Below are 26,004 nucleotides of genomic sequence, written 5' to 3' on the forward strand. Positions count from 1 at the left end.
TAAATTTGGTAACTTTCAAGACTTCATGCTTTGGTGAGTTGATCACAGAGAATTGGCTATTTGGAAATGGGTCCTGAGAAACCCCCTGTTTCTTTAAGGTGCTTCTCAGACATCTTAATCAGCTTCTCCGTTTATCCCTTTGATGTTAGTGTTTTCTAGGGTTATGTGCTTTTACCCTCTTATCTTTTTGGCCTGCGCACAGCTCCTTGCGGCTTCCGTGTCAACTAGAATGTCCAGCCAGATACTGCTCTGCAGTATTCAAACTCCGTCTGTCCAACTGGCTGCTGGACATCTTTTACACTGAAGGCTCTTGGTTCCTCTAACTCAGTGTGTCCTAAACAGAACTTAGTAACTGGGGTTCGCCTCCTGCCTTTCCCTCTCCCCAGACCAGAGAAGGCCCTTCCCTCTTCTGGTGCTTGCCTGCTGGCTGTGGTGCTGGAGCCGACCACGCTCGTTTCTTCCAGCTCCAGGATCAGTGGCAGCAGGCCAGGAGTTCAAAACAGCCGTGATGGCAGTGTTTACAGCATGGAAATTGGCAAATGCTACAAGTCAGGGCATTCTTCTTCTTCTTCTTTTATTTAAAAGGCATCTGTTAAACATTTATCAGCCACCATTGCATCCAGGTTAATCGAAAGTGTATCAGTTTTTACCTCTTCAGTGTCACCTTAATCTCACTGCTCTTTCCCATGCCTGTTGCTGCCACCTCCGTCCCTAATTTCTCACTTAGATTCCTGCTGCAGCCTGTGGCCTGGCCTTTGACCTTTTCCCTTCCCAGTCCTGTGTCTACGCTGCTGCTAGATGAAGAGACTTTCTGTAAATCAGATCTGATTATGTCACTTCCTTGTTAAAATTTTTTTGTGGTTCCCCAGTTGCCTTGATGTTAAACTCCAAACGGCTTAGCGTGATATACAGGCCGTTGGAGGTCCGTCCTCCGCCGTCGTTTCCAGTCTGTTTCCTTTTGCACTGTGTCCGCCATGCTGGATCGCTTGCGGCACCCCAGGGCGCCACTCGCCCCCTGCTCCTTTGCGTTTAGCTGGGTTTTCCCTTCTGTCTTCCACACAGCTCATCTCTTCAGTCTTCAAGGCTCATTTCTGCTATCACTTCCTCCTTGAAGGTGTTCTTGACCCCTCAGGCTAGATTAAGTGGTCCTGAGGGTACCCTGTGAGTATTTCTTCATATCTGAACCATATTGTGGTATTTAAAACTATTTCCTCATGTGTATCACCAACGAGCTCCTGGAGGGAACGGAACGTGTGATATTGGATCTCAGTATCCCTTTGCCTTGCTCTGCCTGATACAGAGGATGTGTTCACCCTAGGTGGTTGAAAGGAAAAGACAAAGCCAGGAGACATTCTTGATTTGATTGTGATCTGTCTTCACTTGGGTAAACTTCCATTGCCATTGCAGCACTCCCTCCACTTCCAGGAGTACTAGAGCAGTTAAAACCTGTGAGTTCCACGTGCTCCAGTTGTGCCCCCCTGACCCCAACCTTGGAAGAAGTGTTGTAATGTGAGCTTATAAGCACACATTTTCATTTGAATCTGGTGATCTCTTCTTGAGGTCGATGTGCTCCTTTGCAGTTCAGGATAGGCTTCTGGGTGGGAGACCATGGATGGGGCCATGGCAGTTATGCTGGGGCAGCTCTGCCCGGACCACGGCCTTCACAGCTCTCTGCTCTGAAGACCCTCGTCCTCCTTCCTTCCTCAGCACTCGGCCTGGCAGCCAGGCTCTGCCTGCCACGCTCCCTGCCACCAGCTGTTCCGTGATTCTGCTTTAGATGTGCCTGCATTAAGTCATTAGGAGCTTCCTGGCTGTTAAGTTCCTTTTCCCTCTGAATAGCAAAGAGATTTAGGCTGGGCTGACTGTGATCACGGAAGGCGTTCCTGATCAGACCTCCCCAGCTGGCTGAAGTTAGGGAGGTCCTGTCCCAAGCCCAACGGACTGCTCTCTCGGTCATTTCCTCACACATATGAGATGTCAGTGTGGACTTTCTTTGTATGAGAACCACTCAACAAAGAAAGGACCAAAGGCTCCTTGTAGTGGGAGAGGAGGTGCCTGTGAGAGATTAGTCTGCTCAGCCTGGCCTTTTCGTGCTCTCATTTCTGCTTGTGGGGGAGAATTGCAGTTGATTTTGTCTTTTCCTTTTCTATTCCATTTTAATTTGCTGTTTTCAAAGACATGAGAGCCTACTCTTTTAAGTATTAGGAGAAAACAGTCAAAGTGTATTTTTTTAATTTTAATTAGTTTGGTTTTTAGAAAAGTTCTTTGCTTTAAGAAAGAAGTTGGACAAAAATGAAAACCTGTGTGTGTGTGTGTGTGTGTGTGTGTGTGTGTGTGTGTGAATGTGTGATCTGTGTGTTTTTCAGGAGTTCCTTGAAATATTTAAAGGAATAAAAGCAACTTGTCCCTTGAATGACTTGAAGCCAAAGTAGAAAGACTAAAATTCAGAAATTAAAATATGAGCTCTGGTTTTCTTTGCACAGTCATTCAGAAACACTGACATTGAGAAACGTTTTGTGGCCTTCCTCTCTTTGGGGTCCTGCTTTTGTTCCTGGCAGTGTTGAACTCCTGCATGATGAGAGGACCAGCCTTTTAGTTCTCCTTTAGTCAGACATTTGCAGGCAGCCAAACCCTGTGCCTGTGAGGGTCCCAGTTCTCTTTATCATGGTCCTGGGTGCCCTGTTTAGGGTGCCTGTCTCTCTAGTTCCCCGTCAGTCACTGTGTGTCTCCCCACAGCTTCCCAGTTTCCACAGGGGATGCTTTTGCAGTGAGATATTGAAGAATCCGTAGGAGCCTGAAGCTCTTATGCTGCTGATTTTCATGCTATAAACCATGGAAAATAACTTTTAAAAACTATGCACTCCTTTAAACATTTTTATGTTGACCATACCAATTTTTCATGCTATCAAAGGATGTAATTTCTGATGTAAACATTGGTACTTTAAAATAAAACTGTCCCTCTTTTAAAAAATGTTTCAAATAATATCTTAATACCATGGTGATTTGGTAATCCACCATCAGCAGTCATTTAAAAATGTATGAACACGCTCTTCTTTAACAGTTGGAAATTTCATATCATTCCTTTCATCTTGAACTTGTATTTCCGTGCCATTTTCTTCATAGAATTTTATCCTAATGTAATATATTCGATTTCTAAAACTCACTTGTCACACTATCATACTTCTATGAAAATACGGATCTCACTTGAATTTAATTTTTATTTCTCGTAAGTCTCTCAGTGTTATAAATAAATTCTGGATTGTGGTATCATTATTGTTAGTTCCCAGTTGATCAAAACAATACAAGCATTAAAATGTTAATGAATAGCTATTAAACAGAAAAGTGAAATAATTTTTGGAAAAACATTTCTTACTGAGATGTTTCTGTGTATGACTATTACATGTAGCTGGAACGAGGTGCTAGTCATCAGATCTTCTTGTTTTTATGGATGTGTAAGTGCTGAAAAGTTTTGTTTATACACATCAATAGGTGGGGATGGAAGGAGTTTTGTTAATCACTAAATTCTTTCTACTCTATTTGGTTTATATGTCAAAAAACTCCAAGGGATTTATCATCCAAAATAATTCCTGATAGCTGCAGTTCAGTCTTCAGTTTTGTTGACAGTAAGGAATTGGAGTCCACTTATTTGCCAAAGAGTTTCTCACCTGGTTGTAGGAGCTCCGCACTTTCGAGTTTCTGGGAAGTACACCTGAAAGGCTTTATCAGCCATGTGAATGACTGTCACTTGTATCCACTGCTCTTGTCATCTGGAGGCGCCTGGTCTAACCCAACGCGCTCGGGAGCCTGGGGAAGCACCAGCGTTCATGCGCCCTCTAGAGCAGCCTCATCTCCTTGCCAGGCACGGACAGGGAATCGAATCCAGGTTGAATGAAAGAGCCCCACCTGCCCTTTTCCTCGAACACTCGCAACTAGTGTTCCTAGCTTCCCTTTTGATTTAAATATATCTCTGTCCTCTCCAGTGACCTGCTCATTACCTGTGTTGATTGATTAGTATATATTCTCAAAAGTAAGTCTTCAGGAAAGAAAATGCAAAACTCAATGTTACTACATTGTCAAAAAGCTCCTCTGGCTTCCCTGTCCCCCTTCTACATATTTGGGGCTGAGGGGCCCCCATTTTGAGAAACACTGGGATCTGGGGCACGGAAGGCTGGGTGCAGACCACACCTCGCACACAGAGCGTGAGAACAGCATTTCAGAAGGGGCGGTGTTTTTGTTGTGAGTTGGATCAGCCTCCCTGAGGGGGCAGGATGCTCTGGGCGGCCTCCACAGAAGCCGGTTTTCCTCCCCTGCACCAGCACGGAGAGTAATTGGATTCCACGACCAATAATGCTTCTGACATACACTGTCCTGTATTTTAATGCTGTTACGGGTATTGTTGTTATCATATTTCACCCAAATAGTATGGACGTTTATGGGTCTGGTTGGGTTAGAAATAAATAGTCCTGTTATCTGTTGATCATCTTAAATTAGTGGATGCATGCAAGTTTTATGAGATTTACTAGTTGCTACTTTATTTAGTTCTTAGAAAGCTGTTACCCCTCAGTTAACTATGGCTGCAGTGATTTTGTTGGGTGCCATGTTGTCAGTGGGTTTAGGTTTTGCTCTGTTAGCTAGCCGAGGTCAGATCTGCATTTGTGCAGGTTGCATTTCTTATGTAGTAAGTTGAGCATCTGGGCACGTTGGTTGGTGGAAGGATGGGACCTTGACGCAGAGGCCCGTCCTCAACAGCCTGCAAGGGTTTGGCACGCAGGCGAGTAACATTTCTGTTGCATCTTTTGTTTTCACAGTGAGAGAAAAACGCAAGAGTCTCTTCATTAACCACGTAAGTGGAGCTGTTTCCCTGTGTTCTTCATAATGACTGTCCAGCGCAGAGAGCTGTCATACTGTGTCTGTGATGGGGAAATGGTCCGTGAATCTTGTTCGCACATGGAAGAATGTGAAGAACGCTGCAGTGCACTCGTGCTCTGTGGGGTCTGTGACTGGACGAGCACGGCTTGGCATTTCTCCCCGGGGCCAATGTTTGTCCAGAAGCCCCAGACAGCTGCCGATCCTGGGAAGATGTGTGTGGACGATACGGCAGCAGACCCCACTCAGGTCCACGGGAGCACTTCTTTTACATTTCTAATCCTTCCCTCCTACCCGCTCCCCCAGGAGACTTGCTTGCTCTCCTAACTCAGTCCCATTTGAATAAGCGTACAGCTGTTTTCCATGAGGCTGTCTGCCTCCACACACTCTTTCCTCTCCCTCATTGTTTATAGGTCCAGTGGAGTCTGCACGTTCTTTCGACGCTCTAAGAAAGGATAAATTTGACAACACTTTAATTTTAAAAAGTCCAGCTCTAGTCTTTTGGCCATTTTGAGCAGCATCTCCCTGACCTGCTGGCTAGGCATCAAAGATACTTGATCTTTCTTCCTTGAGCAGCGGGTGCAGCCAGCCTCCTTCCACCCCTGCCCCATGGCGACCCCAACCTGCACCCCCAGGACTGTGGCGCCCAGCCACCAGGAGAGTTAGAGCCACAACCTCCTTGCCCTGTAAACTTCTGCCCCTTGATGAAGTAGGCGTGTTACCAAATAAGCGTGCTATCGATTCTCATATCGAGAACAAGATTGAAGTATTTGACTTCTCAGGGGGGTTTTCTCAGGATTTCTAGACTGCCTGCATTTAAGTATTTGTAGAACTTGAAGTACTTGGCCCTGAAGCTTTGTGCTAAACAGACTTAAAGCCATAATATTGTCTTTTCTGCCCTTTGAAAATCTGGACAAAATGCAGTTGGAAAGAAATTCATAGCCAGGCCCTTGCACTCAAGGGCCTCCACGCTCGGCCTGTGGGAGACTGGTGATGCCTTCTTGGGCAATGTCAGTATATATGTGCGTGAACCGTGTTCTAAGGGTCAAAGAGAAGGTCTGTAGTTTTTATCAGATTCTTAAAGCAGTGGCCTCTTCCCTGGCCCTCTCAAGTTTTGAAGAATCAGTGTAAAGCATATGTGAAATTACAAGCTATGTCTTAAGGAAAATACGCTGAACATTACCGTGCCCTTTTTTATTTTTTGAAAGCTGTATAAACCTGGACATAGAGCGTTGAGAGATTTGAAGAACTCCTTCCGTAAACCCTCACCCCCATTTCTTCGCCTGCTGGGTGCGCTGGAACACTTCCCCCCTCGTTAGCAGGTCAGCCGAGGAGCCTGCAGACAAGAGGAAGGGTGGGGCGGAGACCGCCTCCGCTGGTCACTGCAGCCCCTTTAAAGTGGGCTGGAGGGAGAGGCAGTTCTGAGGGTGGCTCGTGGGCAGAGCTGCGCCCTCCTCGTGCCAGTCTGCACATCTGTCTCACATGCTGTTGCTGACCTCACGCTTTGCGGTGTGCACAGTCCCAGTGACCTGCCCCATGCTGTGCATCCTGACTCAGAGTGTCCTCTTTCCCCTGTGAACCCTCTCACCTCCCGACACAAAAAGCGGAAGCAAACAGTTGTTGGAATGTGCTCAGGTGTGCTTATTCCTATAAAAGAAATTTCTGTGCTGCCTTATGTAGCAGATGACCAGGGTAGCAGCATGACCCTGCAGACCACATTGCAGAGTAGCATTTCAGCTCTGCCCACGACAGGAGGAGCCATTGGAATGTGCCGTTGCAACCAACTGAAATAGAATTTGAGTGAAATTACCTGCAGCTTCAATTAGGCTAATAAACCAGCTGTGCTTTTTAGGTTTGGGGACACTTGGGTGTCGTAAGTTAGAGCAGTAGAGAAAAGATAAGTAGCAATAATAATAATCAGTACAGTCTATTGAGTGTTTTACCACGTTTGTGCCAAGCTCTGTTGTAATTGGTTTAGTGTACTCGATAACCACACCTGGGAGGTACTATTTATCACTCCCATTTTCCAGATGAGGAAAGTGAGGCACAAAGAATCAGCCAGATGAGCGGTGGAGCCAGCACTGAGGCCCAGGGGACTGGCTTCAGAGCTGCCCTCCCAGCTCTCCTCTGTGCTTCTCAGATGGTCTCGCCAAGCCCCACCTGGACAGAAGTTGTTTAACTTATTTATCTGAAGTCAGAGGGAACACTCTTTTCTGAATTTGGGCCCAACTAAAATTTGTAATTTAATTTGTTGTTGAACTCTGGAATGACCGTTATACTTTGCCCTTATTTATAAAACCTTCTTGGTTTTTATTTGCTTTATCGTGAGGGACGTTGTTTCTTTAATTTCTCCTTTAAGTGTCTGAATAACCTGCTTAGTACATGTTGCTAAGATGATCTACAAAGAGGCTGCTATTTGCTAAAAAGCAGTGGCCATAGGTAAGCCATGTAAGGAGAGGTGAGGGAAGATGATCACAACAGGGAAATAACTTCCACCAGGTGGAGAGAAACAAGGGTTTTCTGGCTCCAGAAACACGTTAGCCAGCAGCACGTGTTAGCAAGTGAAAGAGGCTGACTTTGGGAACAGTCGCCAGGGAGAGGGCAGTAGAGAAGGAACCCCTGGCTGGAAAAGAGGGGGCCTTTCCCTGGCTGTGAATTTGCCGAGAGAGACTTAAAAAGTAAAAGGAGGCTGCTTCTAAAAGAATTATTATAGATTTTAAAGCTTGAAACCATTTGAGGATAAACCCCTTGGGGGACTTTTAACAGTAAGCTGAGCTAGGGCAAATTATAAAGATTAATATTCTAATCAGCACCTGTGTTTTAGATGTAATTAGATCAACAGTTATAGGAAAATTTAATACATTACAATAGAGATGCTTAGGTATTTTAGAAAGGCTTGTGTGAAGGGCTTTATTTAAAGTTTGTAGTTTATTTAAAATTTGCTGACGTTTTGGTTAGCTAATTAATGAATCTTTTAACTAAAATGTGGAAGTCTCTGATTATAAATTGTGGGTGGCATTGTAGGTGGCTGGGAGTCCGGAATCAACCCCCCGGAAACTTAGGGGAAACTCATGGCTTTTGCTTTGGCCTAATTTTTCTGTAACATCCTCCTCCCCTCGACGACAGCATGCCTAAAGTGAATTGATCATTCTAAGTTAAAGGGAAAAAAAAAAAGATATTAAAACAGAATGAATCAGGAGTTGAATGGCCAGCCTCCCTTACCCTCAGCAAAACAATCACAGTATTTGTCTTAATATTGAGACAGGTGATAGCTGTAAAAACTTTGTGAAGGAATAAAGTAACTAGAGAGTGTTATTTATCAGTTAAGCAAGAGTCACATTGTTAGCTGGACTTGGAGCCAAAAGAATTTTGTTCAAGCCCTAGATCTACCACCTGATAAATGGGGGGCCTTGAAAAAGCCTTGGCGTCTTACTTCTCCGATCTTGTAGAATGACTCCTGTCTACCTGTTCACGTGGTAGACTGAACGGGAAGGTGATCTGCAAACTGATTTCAGCAACAGCTGACTATGTTGATGTTATTATTGTTATTGCTCATTCGATTTATAGGTAAATTTTGTATACTTTTCCAAGTTCAATAGCAAAACTGATGAAAGTCTTTCCAGTGTTTTAAGTATGGATATAGTTTTTTCATGAGTATTAAGCCATAGAAGTCAAGGAATGAAGTGAGTGTGATCCAGGAACTGAAATTTTAAATACTCTAAACCTTGCTTTTGCCTCTTTGGGAGATTCGCTCTTTTTTTTTTTTTTTTAAATTTATTTTTGGCTGCGTTGGGTCTTCGTTGCTGCACACGGGCTTTCTCTAGTTGTGGTGAGCAGGGGCTACTCTTCCTTGTGGTGCGTGGGCTTCTCATTGTGGTGGCTTCTCTTGTTGTGGAGCACGGGCTCTAGGCATGCAGGCTTCAGTAGTTGTGGCTCGTGGGCTCAGTAGTTGTGGCACGCAGGCTCAGTAGTTGTGGCACACGGGCTTAGTTGCTCCGCGGCATGTCGGATCTTTCCGGACCAGGGCTCGAACCCGTGTCGCCTGCATTGGCAGACAGATTCTTAACCACCGCCAGGGAAGTCCCGGGAAACCTTATTAAATAAGAAGTAAATGTTAAAAGTATCGAACAGGGCATTTGGTCTCTGATGGGCTTTAAAGCTCCCTTCATGTTCATAAACCATGGATACTGAGGGCTTCGTTGGGGGTGGGCACATGAGGCAGGCAGTGTTGTTATCCTTAAGGAATTATCTTTTTTGGTTGCTGAAAATGACACTTAGATTGTCAGCATAACACCAGGCAAGTGGAGACTTGTTTGGATGATTTTATTATTTTTTTTCTAACATGCTTTGAGCTAGAATTATCCAGATTGATGTCTACTAATCATATTGCCCACATAATTGCCAAAAATCGACTTACTATTCAATTAGATGTCATCCGAGTATAATTTAAATTCTTTAAATTCTTTGTTCTTTAACAGTATATTTCAGAAGTAGATCTTAGTTCTGAAGTTTTCCAAAGAGCTCAAAATTTATGTAGCTGTGAAAAAGCCAGGCATGAGACTGCACAGGCACCCTACCTGAAGCTTATACATTGGTAGTATTTTCAAAAGCATCAGATAACTTTCACTTATTTTTATCTTCACCTCCTGAAATTCAAGATTCGGAGATTCTAAATGAACATTGGCTGCATTTTCCATGGTCCCCAAATCGACTGTATCCCAAGAATAGAAGAAATGGGTGCAGTGGACTCTTGTCTTGATCCTCGTGCCTCAATCCAGGATGCCGCCTTCAGCAAGGGCTTTCATTGATGTGATGAGCGCATACTTCTTGTTTCTCAGTGATTTTACGGACTCTGCAGCACACGCTTTGATGCTCGATTGCGAGAGTGTACTGTTCTGATGGAGGCTGGGGGCCAGGAGTGGTGGTGGTGACTTTTCTTTGTGGAAGAACATGGAATTTCATTGTAGGAAGGAAGTGGGTTTGTACTGTTCTTGCTGGTAGTGTTAACATTTCTCACCAAGACACTTTTCCTCTATAGGTTGGTCTCAAGGTGAAGGGGATGATGTTCCTTGGAAGAATTTTGAGCCCTATTTAATTGTCCTTGTCTTGTTGCCATTGTTTTTTAGCATCCTCCAGGACAAATAGGAAGGAAATACAGCTCCTGCTCGACTATTTTCCTAGATGATAGCACAGTCAGTCAACCAAACCTCAAGTATACAATTAAATGGTGGGTATACACATTTTTCCTTAACTGAATGTCTTTTCTTTTCCTTAACTGAATGTCTTTTCTTTTCCTTAACCTGATGGCTAACTGGTTGGTTGTGGGGTCTGGGAGTGGTAAGATTGGGCAGGGGGAGGCCATATTCAAGAAGTCTTTTTAAAAAGTGATTTTGGGAGTTAAAATGTGGGGTGTTCAAAATATTTGTCTATATTACCGTTTACATAAAAAGGCCAAATTTTTCAGTGATTTTAAATGTAGGTTAGAGCATATTTTTGAGTTTTGTGCATACTTTCTACCTTCCCACCTCCTAGTGAAGCCATCCTGGCGTAAGTCTGCTAGTATTTTACCTTCAAGGTGTAATGGGTCCCACTTTGACGTGGGGTTGCAGTAGAAAGCAGGCTTGGCACCATGGAAGTGTATTTGCCTGGAGCGTGGAGAGTAGGGTTCTGACCTTGGCTGTCTCCCCAGCAGGGAGGGTGGGCTGAGCCCCCTCGCTCTGGTCTCTTACTGTAAAATGGGGCTTAAGGGAGGAAAGGGGGGCGGTCTTCAGATAAAATCTTTTCCCTTTGTGGTTTCAGTTCTCTTATTTTCAAGGGGGAGGTGGGAGGGATGGAATGCTGGTTTTTCCAGAAATGTTCCCACTAGCATTGTGGTAGGAAGCCTTGATAAAGGTGCTGGGGTCTGTGGCCTATGGCTCAGCTATGAAAAACCTGGGATATTTTGCCTCTGCACTCATTTAAGAAGAGTCCACATTTAACAGCAGTCCACGTTAGCATGTGAGGTGAGTGTTTGTGTTTGTAAATAAGAAGGCTTCTTGTGTTCCAGTGGGCCAGGCATCCAGGCCTCAGAGCCCTGTTCTGCGTGTGCCCACACATGGCAGTCAGGCCTGCCAAGCAGTGGGGACGGTGCCCCCTCCAGGCGGAAGGTGGGAGGTGGGCCCGCCTAGAGCGAGGCCGCCTTCTCCCCTATGGGTTGCTTGTTTCTAAGATCTAAACGGGAACGTAGCTTCTTCCCTCCTTCCGTTGGTGGTTGAGGGACCAGCGGGCATCACCCCACAGTGGGCGCTCACGGCTGGGAGCCCGCATGTGCCCTCGCTCCACCGCCCTGCCCTTGGCCGAGCTGCCCTACCCTGGGGCTGGGCTCTGTGCCGGGGTCTGGGAGGTGCTGGGGCAGGAAGCAGGAGCCTGGAGACCTGGCACCTGGCACCCGCTCGAGCCCTAGAGCCCCGCCTCCCTGGGGCCTGGGACCCTCCCTCCAGGACTGGCAGGAGCTGTGGGTTTCCAGGGGCTCGGACTCTGTCGCTCAGTGCTTCACCTGGGGATGACTTCACACTGCCACTGGTTGTGATGCAGACACTCCGGGGCCCAGTAGGAGATCTGAGTGACAATTTGATATTTCAGTGTGGAGTCTGGGAGGTAGAAGCTCCGCAGTCACAAGTGCGGTCTGTGAATCAGTGGTTCCAGCTCGCCACACCCGCAAGGCCCCCGAGGGCTTAGAGCCCCACTGAGGTGTGATGTCTGGCCCCGCAGATCCAGGATCTGGAATGTCAACCCCGCCAGGAGATTCTCATAGGTGGCCAAGGCCAAGAACCCCTGGTGTCAGTGAACAACTGCCTTCGAGTTCCCTTGAAAGCTTAACCTGTGGTTAATACCGGGAGGAAAAGCAGCTGGACAGTTGGGCCAGTGATGATGGCTGAGTGCCGAGAGGAGGCATCCAGGGTGGATGCTGTGGCTGCCCTGGTCCAGAGGACGCTTCTCCACACCACCCGGACTTGAGATGCCTTCAGTCAGTCGCTTATTTGTTTTAAAATGTGCCGTTTTCAAAAATGTACATTTTGGACCTGGGAGCTGGGTAGGGTGGGCCCTAATTGTAGCAATACCATCAGAATCGTTCCCTGTAAATTCCCGTATGTCACACGTGACCTGGTTCTGGTCATTTTGAGATGTTAGCTGGCCTGGGTAACTTCAGCCAGGGCCTTTGACAGCACGAGGGCAACGAATGTCATGAAGGGCAGGGAGATTGGAAGTCTGAAGGCCCTCCTATTCTAAAATTCTGCCTAACCGTATCCTACACCTGCCAAGGCCCTTGGGACCTCCTGTCCCAAGATGTTAAAATTGATACAGACTCATTAATCAGTAGTTCAGCTTCCTGTGGGCAGAGTAAGCGTTCGTGGGCTGAACTCGCCTCCTGATAAACCATGTAGGACCTTGGAGAAAATGCTCTGGGTTCTAACAATAGCTTTCTAAGCTAATTTTAGAAGAAAACCCTTCTGGGGAGTTCCTTGGTGGCCTAGCGGTTAGGATTCCAGGCTTTCACCGCCGTGGCCCAGGTTCAATCCCTGGTTGTGGAACAGATCGTGCAAACCACGTGATGCGGCTGGGGTGGGGGTGGGGGGGAAAGGTTACAAAAGAACCAAATGGAAATCCAGGAGTTGAAAAGTACTCTGAAATAAAATTCATATTAAAAAAAAAGAACAAGAAAAGAAATCCCCTTCTGTAAATCGGGGATTGCCAAAATGAACAAACATTTACGAATTCTGGTTCAGGAATGGGTGGAGGGTTGAGAGTGGCTCTAACTGTCAAAGAGAAGCAGCAGCAGTGTGACACATTTGGGCACAATTCTGTGCTCATTTTTTTCACAGGCATAGTATCTTCTCTGAGAACTTGATTTTCACATCTTTCTCCTGAAGGTCAATAGCTGTGGTATGAATTTAGAGTTTGCCACCCACCCCCGTGCCCCTGTAACCGACCCAGGCCCCGAATCCTGTGTGAGCACGGGGATGGTGCTCAGAGGACAGGGGGAGGGCAGTGAGGGCCGCTCGCAGCTGCCCACACCATCCGCGGCCCCGGGCCTGAGGGTCGAGAGCAGCTTCGTACACCCGCCAGAACCCGGCACCTCTGACTTAGCTCTAGGTGAGAAGTACAGCGAGGGTAGTGCCCGCGGTCAGAAACATGTTTTGTTTTCCTGATCAAGAAAATAGCATTTCTTCATTCCCAGCTCCCCTTCCCTCCTGGCTCTGCAGCAAGGGCAGTTGAGCTAACCCTCTGGTCAGCCTGTCCTGGGTGACCTCACCATTTTCTGAGGACATGGCAGACTAAGCAGGCCTCCAAAGCTGGACATTTGGAGTAAAGCCTGAAGCCTGGAATTGATTCTGTTTTCAGCTGACTGTCCTTTGCCCCCGGCAGTCACTTCTTTCACAATGACCGACTGAACTGGCCTGTGGAGCTGGGCCCAACACGTGCATCCTCAGCTTGGTTTTCTCACTTTCCGGGGTATGATCTTGAGTGGACATTGGCCTACAGACTGGCACTGTGTTTTATGGAGGCCTGAGTCATGATAACGTACAAGCTTGCTTTCAGCTCTGGAGATCTGGGAGACAGTAACCTTGGGGCCCCGAAGACCTTCAGTCCATCTACAGAAGCCGGAAGACCTCTTGAGGTGGAATTATTCATAGGGCAACAACAATAATAATAATAACTTTGCTTTAGAACTTTATATTTGAGATCATGCTTTTATACACTTCATTTGATTGTAATAACCACTCTGTGATGTGGGTTGAATTGTAATTTTTTAGTTGAGGAATTGAAGGCTCTGAGAGGTGGATAAACTCTAATTGATGAAGGAGCCAGTTTTTAAACCCAGCTGGTCTGACTTCAGTGCAGTGGTGATTTTCCTGTGATGTGCTCCCTCACAGGGGAAGCAGGGACCATATTTTTCTCAATCAATCAAAGCAATTAAAGTAATCACTATACCAAACCCAATCATATGAAACATTCAATTTAATCATCACAGCAGGACTGTTAAATGAATAAAACAGTACTTTCTTCCTTTTTCCTAGAGGCAGCATTATAGAATGAAAGGGCATAAAACCATGATACAAGTCGGAAATCCCGACGTCTAGTGTCTCTACCTGATTTTCTTATTTATAAAATAGAATCAGTAACATTTATCATTTCCCATTGCAGGGCTTTTAAGGTACGTGAAGGCACTTTGAAAACTGTACCATTATTTTTTAAACTTCTGAAGTCCCTTCACCCCACTTTCCTTCATCAGCTTAGATGCTTTTCAAGATGTTAGGAGGAAGAGAATATATTACATTTGCTCAGGGATACTTTTAACACTTAGCTGAAATCATTTGAATTAATAGATCTGGAAAGAGAGATTTAGAAGGAGATGCTTTCTTTGATAGAGTGAGATGAGCTATAGTCATGTTGAGTCGTGGGTGAACATCTGAGCTACTCAGAGTCCAGCGTGCATGCCCAGGTCTCTGAGTGAGTGCCGCCGCCGAGTGAGCTGAGGTGTTTGGGACCCAGCCCTCTACCTCCATGTTGGTGCCCTGGATGGCAGTTTCTGTGCTCTGAGAACACAATCTGATGCAGCCAGTTAGCTATGTTCTTAGAAGCTTAAAAAATAAATTTTTGGCCTCCTCAGTACATTTTAAAGTAAAACAAAAATTGTGGAAGGATCTAGACAGGTTGCAAAAGAGGAAATAATAAAAAAAAATTGGGCAGTCAACACGAATAACCCTGCCAACTTGACAGGTGATCAAAGAAACTCAAATTGAAAATGGTTACACTTTTAACCTGTCCAGTTGGAGAACATTTTTTCAAAACATTCAAGGTGAGTGTTGGTGAAGGGGAGGTGAGACAGACACTGGTGGGGAAGTACACTGGTACAGCTTTTCTGCAAAGATACTGGGATGTATATGTGGGGAGCCTTACAGTTATTAATGACCTTAGAGCAAGTAATTCCAAGTACAGGATGTTTTCTTATGGAAATAATATAGTCATAGGTCACACAAATATTTATCATTATGGTGTTAATCATAATTGCAAAAATATTAAAAATAACTTAAATGTTCAATAGTAGGGGGATGGTTAATAAATTATTCAACAATGTAATGGAATATAGTCAGCCATTTAAAGTCACGTTTTTGAATAACACTTTAATGGTAAGAAAAATGTTAATGAGGATAAAAGTGGGATGCAAACCTGTTTGCTTTAGGTAGATACGAATAAATACCTCTATATCTTAAGCTGATAGTAATAATCTGGGCAGAGGAATTATTTTTCTGTATACTTTTTTTATTTTCCAAAAATTTCTTCAATCTGAATGTAACACATTTTATAATCAGAAAAACATTATTTGAAGAAAATTCAGGGGATAGGAATGTCTTCATTAAATCCAGATCTTTTAAAATGTAAAATAAAATTTTAAGGTATTACAAATAAGAGTTACACTACCATTTCAGCAAATGAATGAATAAATTAGGCAGATTTCCAAGAGGTTATTGATTTAAAAGAAAAAATGGCAAACCACTGTGGGTAATATTCACATTTTGATGGTAGTTATAAAGAAACCACTAATTTTCTAAAACAGCAGGTGCTGAGTTGGAGACTTCTAGAGGTGTTTAATTTCACCACCTATTTTTTACATAGTGCCTATATTTTAAAGTGAAGAAAGCTTAAGGTTTCAGCTAGAAAGAGAAACTTGTTTCTGAATATCACTTGAAGTTTTGGTGTTTCTGGAAAAGATTTAATAATTGCTCAAAATAAGTACCTGATTGATTTACTTTGAAGAATGCATTTTCTTAATCAGCATTGTGAATTAAGTGGGGCTGTTCAGATGGGTCATTTTTTACTTAAATTTTAAATATTTATGGTCAGACTGATGCCAGATAATATATGACATCTTGAATGTGCTTATGAAACACTGAACTTCTGCATTTTATTTTACAGTGTAGCTCTCGCAATATATTACCACATCAAAAACAGGTAGGTGGATTTTGATTAATTTTGTGCTAAAAACATCACACATCATCTACTGTGATGTTTTTCCTATTACGTTCTAGTTCCTTAGCCTTTGAGTTTTATATTCTTATTTCATTTTCATAGAATCTCTAAAGTTAGTACAATTTACCCACACTTCCTAGGTAAATGCTGAACTGCTTCTGAGTCAGAGGACACGAAATGAAGCCAGCAAAACAAAGTTTCTTGACAATGTTCAGCCTCCTCTTGACTTTATTTTCTGTATAATTTGCTTAAACATTCTGTCTGTTACAAAATATTTTAACAATTTTCTGTGTGCAGCTTTAACATGAAAAAATGTTTAGTTTATAGTTTCAATTCAGTAGAAAAAGTTTTGTTGTAAATTTAGTCATAAACTATTTTAATGTAGTAGAAATTCTCTCTCTGATAGATGTCTGGAGATAGTTCAGTTAATTTTAAAAGTCAGTTAAAACAGGGACTCACAGAAGAATCATTTAAACATTTACCTTAAGCATTTTAATTCAACATAAAACATGTAAAAGTACACTCATCTGCCAGTTTTATGCAGCACTGAGGCTTCTGCTTTGAGCGTGGGGCATTGATTACTGAAGTGCTGTCCTTTTATAAGCCACACCTGTTTTGTGTGTGTTTTTTGGTTTGTTTTTGTAATCAATAGCGAGAAAACTTGTGACATTTGCTAAACAATGACTATAGAATCTTTTAGGCTTTGACCACACCTGATCTACAGCAAACTTGTTTTTAGTGATTTCCTTTTATTGGGTCTTTATGAAGCATCCTTCTTCGTTTTCATGAGAACAAAGCCACTCTCACTGCAGTCCTCTTCCACTGATGGGTGTGACATTTACATGTGTTATATGAGTGTAGTAACAGTTCCGGGAACCAGCAAGGTCACCTTTTGGCTAGCGTGGGTCTCCGTGGTGGGGGCCACAGCCCTGGAGTCTATTTTAGGAAGGGGACAAGGGAGAGTTGTGACAAGCAGTGACGTGGAGGGTAGATGACAGAGCTTGTGATGGACAGGTTATAGGAAAACACAGCCATTGGAAGCAAATACCTGGAAAGGTATTCTCTGTAATGACCTTTCTCTGTAGTGTAACTGTGATTCATGGTTCATTATGGTGCTTGAGAAGTTTGGATTTACGAACTTACAAAATGTAGGATACTGGAACTTCGAACCTTGACCAGAATAACTTAGTGACAGTGTAGATTCGTCTTGCTGCTTATTTCTATGATAGTAGTTCACACTTTTTAAACACTTAGGTCTTAACTAGCAATGTAATACCATTGGTGAAACTCAGATGTGTTCTCAAAACAGTTTTGCATTAGCGTCTCCGATTTCTCAGTTCTTAGACTCTATGGGCCTCAAAGCTAATCTGTAGCCATAGCTATTAATAATAAGACCCAACTCCATTAAATGCTTACTCTGACCGCCCTGGTCAGCTCTTTGCATGCCTTATCTCATTTAATTTTTTATAACAGCTCCATGAGGTGATTCTGACATTATCTCCATTTTACAGATAAAGAAACTGAGGCATAGAGAGATTTTTTAAAATAATTTGCCTGAGATTACACAACTAGTAAAGTGGGGAATTGGGAATTGAACCCAAGCAATATACCACTGAGACTTTAAATGATATGCTCTGCTGGGTTAATGGTGATACATTGGGCCGAGAGGAAGTGGAGAGAGTCCAACAGAAAAGTCAGCCTGTGGAAACAAGCATGATTAATTTACAGATTGTAGCCTGAAAGTGTCTTGAGAAGAGGTGTCTGCAGACTCGCTCTTTGATAAGTCATACTGACCCAGCCTCAGGGGCTGGTGATCGATCCCTTAGCTTTGATAGAGACTGTGCTGAGATTCATAGCTTTTAATGGAAGTGAAAGCAAAATCCACTTCTCAGAGGAGTCATTTTAGCTTAAATTTTGAATCCTTATTTATATTTCTGAACCTACATTTTGATTTTTAAAATTACTTGTGAAAGTTTCTCGAGAGTGCTGAATGGTGTTTCAGGGGCTCTCACTCCTCAGGAGAACTGAACAGGGCTGAAGAGCCTGAGGAGTTGGGGGCGTCCCTCACCTTCCTCCTTGAGTACCTGGCAGAGGTGGTTGGCAGTCGAGGGGGATCACGATTCCTCAGCGCCAGGTGCACTTTGTTTTCACCCCACTCTCCAGTCCTGACTGCTTGAGCCGTGCTTTTATTCGGGTTCATCTAAATCTTTGCTGTTTGTCCTGCAGGCTAGTGAAAAGCAGCACAGGTATGAATGCCCAGAGCTTTAAAAACAGTTCCCACTGTGCAAAGACAGGGATGAAAATTGAGCTGGTCTGCCAAGCTCTTTCTTTCGCTTTTATTTTGATGCAGACAGTAAGTTCATAGAACAGAAACTGTAGTGTTTGCCACGGGGCGTGCGTGTTAGGGACAGATCTGCAGCCTTCTGATACTTGCGAGCCTAGTTGACGTTGGAAAATTGTGTGCTGTTAACCAAAGCAGTGGTTTCCAAATTTGGTTTTTAAAGAAATAATTTTAGACAAAACTCAAATGACATAAAACAGATGGAGGTAGAGCCATCACTAGTGGAGTGTGGATGACCCCCCCAGAGCCCAGCGGCCCCGCTGAGCTCACAGTGAACACTGCCACTTTAAATGGGTCTGTGCAGTTACCGGCTTGGTAACAACCAGTTACACTTTTCTACATGTTCCCTCTTGTTTTTCAATATACAATCATGAAACTCCTCATTAGCGAAGTGGTTAAGTTGCATGCTGTGAAACTTTCAAACTAATCTCCAGGACACACTATGAGTGTTCATTGTTACCCTCAGACTTCTTTCTTGTCGACCACAACCTAAGGATGGTTTAAACAGATCTGTCAGCCTTTGCTCAGAAACAAGAGGTTAAAGAAATTTAGATTTGGTTCATTTGAAAACTCATGAAATGAAAATCTAGATTTTCACTTAATTAAACTAAATGTGATTCATAACCTTTATTTCTTGGACTATTCAAAAATGACTAAGTGTTGTCCCCAAGAAAAACAAATTATAATTCATGAATAATCAGTAGCATCTCTTAACAGCACTGCTTCTGTTTCTTGAAATAACAGCTGAATCAAAATACATTTTTGTTTCCTTTTGACTGGCATTCATTCTTGCAGAAGGTAAACTCCGTTTTCTGTTATTTCTCCCCCCGGCCTGCCCCCCCAACCAGGGACCCAGATGGAAGGATGCTCTTGGATATTTTCGATGAGAACCTTCACCCTCTTTCGGTAACCCTCCCCCGGGGTCTCAGGGTGTTGTCCAGTCGTGTCTCTGTTATTCTTGTTGGGCGGCCAGTCATTGAGAATCTCTCCTTTCCCAGAAATGCGAAGTGCCACCAGATTATGACAAACACAACCCAGAGCAGAAGCAGATTTACCGGTTTGTTCGGACACTGTTCAGTGCTGCTCAGCTGACTGCGGAATGTGCCATTGTCACCCTGGTGAGTGCCCACAGGGTGACGCGGTCGTGGAGTGGGGCGCAGGCAGGAATGTCCGTCACGGACCTGGGAAGCACAGCACCACTTCAGGGTTGTCTTTTATCTGGGAGGGTAGCGACGGGATCTCCTAAAAGAGGGTGCGTGTGTGGTCTGCTCCACAGTGCCCACCTAAAGCCCATTGTCAGATCGCACTCAGAATCAGGAAAGCTGAAATGCTGCGTGCAGGTAAGTGAAGCACGGGGCCCAAGGGCCTTAGAAGGACCAGCGCCTCCTCATTAACGTCCAGGTTTGTGGTGTTGGTTCCCTGCAGAGGTTTAATACCATTGATCAGATGTGATAAGTTCATATATCGGAAGGACTGCTGTAGTTGCTGCCTTCTCTTCTGTGATTTTCATGTAAATATGTGTCTGTAAGATACTCAGAGACAGCATGGACATAAATCTGCACTTTAAGACTTGAGATAAAAATCTGTAACCTTACTTAGACTCTGAAAACCTTAGGGACGGACTCTTTAGGTCAGATCTCATTTGGGAAATAGATTTGGCTGTGTAGCCCATTGTCACTGACCTTTCGTCACTGACATTGTGTGCAACTCAGATAAGAAGTAAGCTCTGCCAGTGCACGGGCTGCCCCGAGGGACCAGAAAGTCATCCCTGCAGTTCCTGAGAAGAGATTGGTGTGTGACAGAAAGTGTACAGGACCCTTTGTGTCTCTGCCACACTAAGAGCCCTGTACTCTCGGATGATTGGACAGTAACCTGTTTGTTTGTTCATTTCTTCTCTCATGGAACTTGCCGCCTGGTAGGTTAACAGACATTCAACAAGTCTTCCTCTGGTGATCTGGAGTGATGATAGGTCCTTAGGTCATGATTGGGAAGCATATTTATTGCTCAGCTTTGTTCCTCCAAAGGATGTCACGTCCTTAACAAAACACACCTTGGGCAGCAGGATTGATATTTTAATGAAAGGAGATTGTGATAAAGGGGAGGGAAGGGTGAGAAAATCAGATGACACCGTGGATAAGATTAGTACTAAAATCCACACCATGATGAAAGATTCATTTTGAAGCTTCTGCAGATGGAATGTGGTGGGGTTTTTTTTACCTTCCATTCCTAAGAAAACTGTGACCTGACCGTGCCCTGTAGTGCCTTAGAGTTTGGATTTATTAGCATGAAGGAGAAGGTTAGCGTCCTGTGGAGGACACAGTTTCTGCAGAGACATGGAGAACATGTAAAGTGTGTTTCCCTGTCTCCGAGGATGGCTGGGAGGGGTGGCTAGTTTGTCTTGGGAGTACTACGAGAGTGATGTGTATTTGTCAGTCATTGGAACTGCTGAAATCTTCTCTTGTCCTGTGACATCAGCTGGTGGCTTAGCAGGGGATTAGCATACATATATGGCGGTCTTGCTGGCTACAGCCTAAAGGTGAGCAGCTTTGGGGCCCGCACAGCAGGCCCAGCTCTGCAGACGGATTCTCTGGGGCCTGCTTGGTTGGCCGAGTCAGCCTGGGGCCTGTGGGCAGAGGGCAGACAGCTGCGAGCTCTGAGCGAGCCCCATGTATGATGATCCTGCCCTTCTCTCCAGTCTCTAGAGGTAGAAGCAGCCGTTCACAACAGGCCCGGTCTAGAGCTGGCAGAACTGCATCTCTCTCGGCCTTTCTCCTGGGCCTTCTCTTGGCGGCATGCCCGGGGGGAGGCGGGGGGGCCCACAGTTAGCTCTGCACTGCTGCACACAAGGAACCAGACTGCAGCCTGCCTGTGCAAGGAGCTTCCAGGACCTTCAGCCACTTGCTCCTGGCTGTATCAGGGAGCACCAGTCATGCCAGCCCAGCTGGGTCCCCCTCGAGTGGCCTGGCAGGTCCAGCCATTGCTGCATGGCCATGAGGGCTGCCATTCAGCCCCTGGACTGCAGCCCCAAAGTGCCTCTCAGAGGCTGGTGCTCTGATGTTGAGGCGACCTGTGGAATCTATCCATTCTGACCCCGAAGACTCCCTTTTTAGGTCACGTTAGTGGTTTCTAAGGAAGTCAAAAGCTGTTGTTCAGATGGTGTCCAGTGACGAATCCAAATATCTCATTCTTGTGCTCCTTCAAATACTAGCAAATAGGAAGCGCTGTTGAGGTCCCAGTTGGCTAAGCTCTGGGTACGAGAGTCTTAAGATGAATGGACCCAGTGCTGCTCTTTAAAATCCATGGAAAAGTTCCAGCATCGTCGGAAGTTTGGTCACATATCCTGGATTCCATGAGCTTGCATTTTCTTCCTCCCCCGTGCCTTTAACAGTTTTATTTTGTACAGTCAACCGAATGCTCTTTGTAGCTCAGTAAGTGCTCACTGGCCTGTATTTTCTAGAGACTCCCAAGGACGGTCCTTCTTATGAAAGTAAATCTGCAAATTTAATTGAGCAAGAATGTCCTGTTAGCAACGGTCTAGGGAATGGTGTTGAGAAGGAATCAATTGTCTGTTATTTTACTTGGCAGAGAATTAAAACACCCAAGTGGGAATTTACTAAAGAAATTGCAGCTGACCCTTGAGTATAGCTTTACTGGCAAGTTCTGCTAAATTACATGCTGTTAAGTGGCGCTTATTATGAATGCCTTATCTCCCAACATAACAACTGCCTTCCCTCAGTAATGGACTGTATTTTCATGTCTGATTCCTCTAGTTAGCGCTAGTGGAATATCAGACATGGTAGATGCCTGTTATTTTTTTCTAAATGTTATCTTAAATATTATCTAGTGTACCTGTTAATATCTATCTACTATGGTAAAGTAAGAAGAAAATTGAGTAGCCTTCTTTCTGTACTGAGTCAATGAGGAGCTGTTTCGTTGGGGAGCTTGGAGAGGTTTACATAGCTCGTCTGTATAAAGGAATAGAGTCTTAGGGATCTGGATGAAGACTGTTCATAACAATTGCTTTAAAAAATCTGGAGTTAGGTCCAGCTTCAGTTTTCTGCTTGTTTTTTTTTTTTAAGAAATATTTTATTTTATTTATTTTTTGGCCGCACCACATAGCTTGTGGGATCTTAGTTCCCCGACCAGGGATTGAACTCGCGCCCTCGGCAGTGAAAGTGTGGAGTCCTAACCACTGGACCACCAGGGAATTCCCTATCATACATCTTTTTGATTCTCTCCTTGGTAGAATGAGAAGAATTAGTCATCAACCTTTGTAAAAACTATGGAAGTAATCATTCCACAGTTCAGAAAAATGTAAAACATACCAATAACCAGATTTTTATGAAGGGGGACTTTAAAAGGCATTTGTACCTTGTGATCCAGCTTAAGCAGTGGGCTTTGTGGATATTTCTGATGTTTGTCTTCAAACTAAATTATGGCAGTTTATAAATCCTATATTACAATTGGTTTCATTTTACAACTTCAGCTGGAATTATTTCATTTAAAAACAATCACTTCAGGGACTTCCCTGGTGGTCCAGTGGTTAAGACTCCATGCTCCCAATGCAGGGGGTCTGGGTTCGATCCCTGGTCAGGGAACTAGATCCCGCATGCCGCAACTCAGCCTGCATGCCTCAACTGAAGATCCCTCACGCAGCAACGAAGCTCTGATGTACTGCAACTAAGACCCGGCGAAGCCAAATACATGCATACATACATACATAAATATTAAAAAAAATAAGATACTTCACACCCATTAGGATGACAATAATTAAAAAAAAAATACAGAAAACAACAAGTGTTGGCAAGGATGTGGAAACACTGTAACCCTTGTGCATTACCGGTGGGGATGTAAATGGTTCAGCTGCCGTGGAAGATAGTATGGTGGTTCTTCAAAAAATTAAACATAGATTATGATATGATCCAGCAGTTCCACTTCTGGGTGTATACCCGAAAGAATCAAAAGCAGAGACTCGAACAGATACTTGTACACCAGTGTTCACAGCAACATTATTCACAGTAGCCGAAAGAGGAAACCACTCAAATGTCTGTCAGTGGATGATAGATAAACAAAATGTGGTCCATACATAAAATGGATCATTATTCAGCCTTGAAAAGGGAGGACATGTTGACACATGCTACAATGTGGAACATTATGCTCAATGAAAGAAGCCAATCACAAAAGGACAAATACACTGCGATTCCACCTATGTAAGGTACCTAGAGTAGTCACAGTCACGTAGGCGGAAAGTACAAAGGTGGGTGCCAGGGGCCAGGGGAGGGGAAGTGGGGAGTTGTAATAGGTACAGAGTTTCAATTTGGGAAGATGAAAAAGTTGTGGAAATAGAGATAGATGGTGGCGATTTCACAACACTGTGACTGTTCTTAATGCCACAGAAATGATTAAGTGGTAAATCTTATGTGTATTTTACCATAATAATTAAAAAAATACGTTTATCAACACTGCCTGTAAATCTACAATTACCTCAAAATAAAGAGTTTAATTTAGAAACAACTACAGATAGAAAAAAATAGGTTTCTTCCTTTCACATCCTTTGTTCTCCTTCTTGGCACATTGGTGGTTTTGTTTTGTTTTTTTTAAACGGAACTTTTTTTTTTTTTTGGCTGTGTTGGGTCTTCGTTGCTGCATGCAGGCTTTCTCTAGTTGCGGTGAGCAGGGGCTACGCTTTGTTGTGGTGCGCGCGCTTCTCATTGTAGTGACTTCTTGTTGCGGAGCACGGGCTCTAGGAGCACGGGCTTCAGTAGTTGTGGCTCGTGGGTTCTAGAGCGCAGGCTCAGTAGTTGTGGCGCACGGGCTTAGTTGCTCCGCAGCAAGTGGGATCTTCCCGGACCAGGGGTTGAGCCCGTGTCCCCTGCGTTGGCAGGCGGATTCTTAACCACTGCGCTACCAGGGAAGCCCAGTGGTTTGTTGAATGTGTGTTGATGTCATAGTTGGTAGAGTGAGAAATTAACCCGCAGCTCCTAGAACACTTTCCTGCCCCGGAGTCTTAAGGGCCGGCCTCATTCACACATCCAGTTACGGAGTGTGCCTCTCAGCCCATTTTGCCTCAGACTCGTTGAGCCCTTTGACTTTTTAAAATACATGTGATCAGGCTGTCAGCGCCTGTTTAAAGCTGAGCTGGGGGAGTGCAGTGAACAGCTGGGAGTTGGTTCGCGTGTGTTGGCGGGTGTGGAGCAGTAACAAGGCAGGTCACCGGGCGCCGGCGTGCTCGTGTCTTCCAGGTGTACCTCGAAAGGCTTCTAACATATGCAGAGATTGACATCTGTCCGGCCAACTGGAAGCGGATTGTTCTGGGGGCCATCCTGCTGGCCTCCAAGGTATGGGACGACCAGGCCGTGTGGAACGTGGACTACTGCCAGATCCTGAAGGACATCACGGTGGAGGACATGTGAGTGTGGGCGGGGGTGTCTGCAGAGGAAACCCTCCCCTTTGTGGACCTGCTCAGTGTGGTTATGAGTGGATGTGATTGCACGTCTGTTGTGGGCTGGCCGAGCAAGGACACAGTTGCTGAAAGCCTTATTCTAGGCGAACCTTCCTTTACCTTCCTGCTCCCTGTCTGCATTGGGGCTCATCCCAGCTCTGTATCTACTGCAGACTGATGACTGGCAGCAGATGGGCTAAAATGTTACCTGTTTCTGTTCAGAGAGAAGACTTTCACTGCTTTTGTCACATTTTGCAAGTTCAGTTGCTTAAAATGAGTGTTGTGTCCTCGAAGTCCCCCTGTGCTGTCCTGGTCGGGCTGCGTGTTCTCAGGGCACCATCCTGAGCTCACACTTAGCTGCGGCCCAGGGGCTGGGGAGTCAGTGGAGTCAGAACCTCCCAGGAGTGATGAGCTGTTTTGGAAACACTCAATCAGATGAATTTCTTACAGTTCCTTATGGTTTACAGGCATTTCTGACATGATTCTTGCTAATATTTTTCTCGTCTTGTTTGGCTTCCTTGAGGAAGCTCTGAGCTGGAGCAGGTTCCACTGTGTCCCGGTCCACATACAGGTCCCTGGACCCAGTGACCAGTGTGGGCTCCTCCCCACCCTACCCCCGCCTCTTCCGGTTGCTGGTTCGCTGGGCACCCCATTTTTGTGCTGCCCTGGGAGCTCCTGTTTGTGTTTTCGGTCTTTTGCCAGAGCCTTTTCCTGCTGCATACCTGTATGACTCCTTCCTACATGTCATTCTTTATCATAAAAAGTAAGACAAATATGAAGTTTTTGACAGCAAGAAAAATAAAATGAGCATAGTTTTAAAAAATTCTTGATTACATTTCAAGGTGAAAACAGTTACTAAGATAACTGTCATCCAGACCGTAAGTAGGTTGCTTCCACCTTTGAGCTGCTGTGAATAACACTGTCGTGAATATGAACACGGGTGTGCAGATACCTCCCAGAGGCCCTGCTCTCCGTTCGTTGGGATCTATGCCCAGAAATGGAATTGCTGCTTGTTGGCTGGTCTTTGAAGTGAGCCCATTTTTCTACAAAAGCCAACAGGCCATTAGGTGATGAAAACAACTCTCTTTACTCCATTTTAGAACCCCATTTGCCATTTTTAGAACCCCATTTGCAAGTTGCTAAATGGCATCAGTTCAGTTGGGTTTCTTTACAGCGTTGATCTAACGTAACAAATATTTCTTAAATTTTTTTGTTTATTGACTTGAATTTATTTATTATAAAGTTTTACATCAGAACTATTTCCTTATAATTATCCCCTTCGGGGCAGTAAATCCATCAAGCCCGTTCTCTCTGCATCACTTAGTTTTTTGATGATTTATCA

The 26,004-nt window shown here is 44.5% G+C and overlaps 1 protein-coding gene across 1 annotated transcript in view; it reads left to right on the forward strand.

Moving 5' to 3' along the window:
* The window catches only part of CCNY (cyclin Y), a 127,930-nt gene that overhangs the window by 96,567 nt on the left and 5,359 nt on the right, over positions 1 to 26,004 (forward strand). Inside the window, exons 3-8 of the mRNA XM_030837024.3 lie at positions 4,809 to 4,843; positions 9,993 to 10,093; positions 15,826 to 15,861; positions 19,069 to 19,126; positions 19,219 to 19,338; positions 24,463 to 24,629. Coding sequence (XP_030692884.1) covers positions 4,809 to 4,843; positions 9,993 to 10,093; positions 15,826 to 15,861; positions 19,069 to 19,126; positions 19,219 to 19,338; positions 24,463 to 24,629 — 517 coding nt within the window. The remainder of the gene's footprint in view (positions 1 to 4,808; positions 4,844 to 9,992; positions 10,094 to 15,825; positions 15,862 to 19,068; positions 19,127 to 19,218; positions 19,339 to 24,462; positions 24,630 to 26,004) is intronic.

The sequence above is a fragment of the Globicephala melas genome, chromosome 2 (genome assembly GCF_963455315.2).
Source record: "Globicephala melas chromosome 2, mGloMel1.2, whole genome shotgun sequence".
In the NCBI taxonomy this organism is placed as follows: Eukaryota; Metazoa; Chordata; class Mammalia; order Artiodactyla; family Delphinidae; genus Globicephala; species Globicephala melas.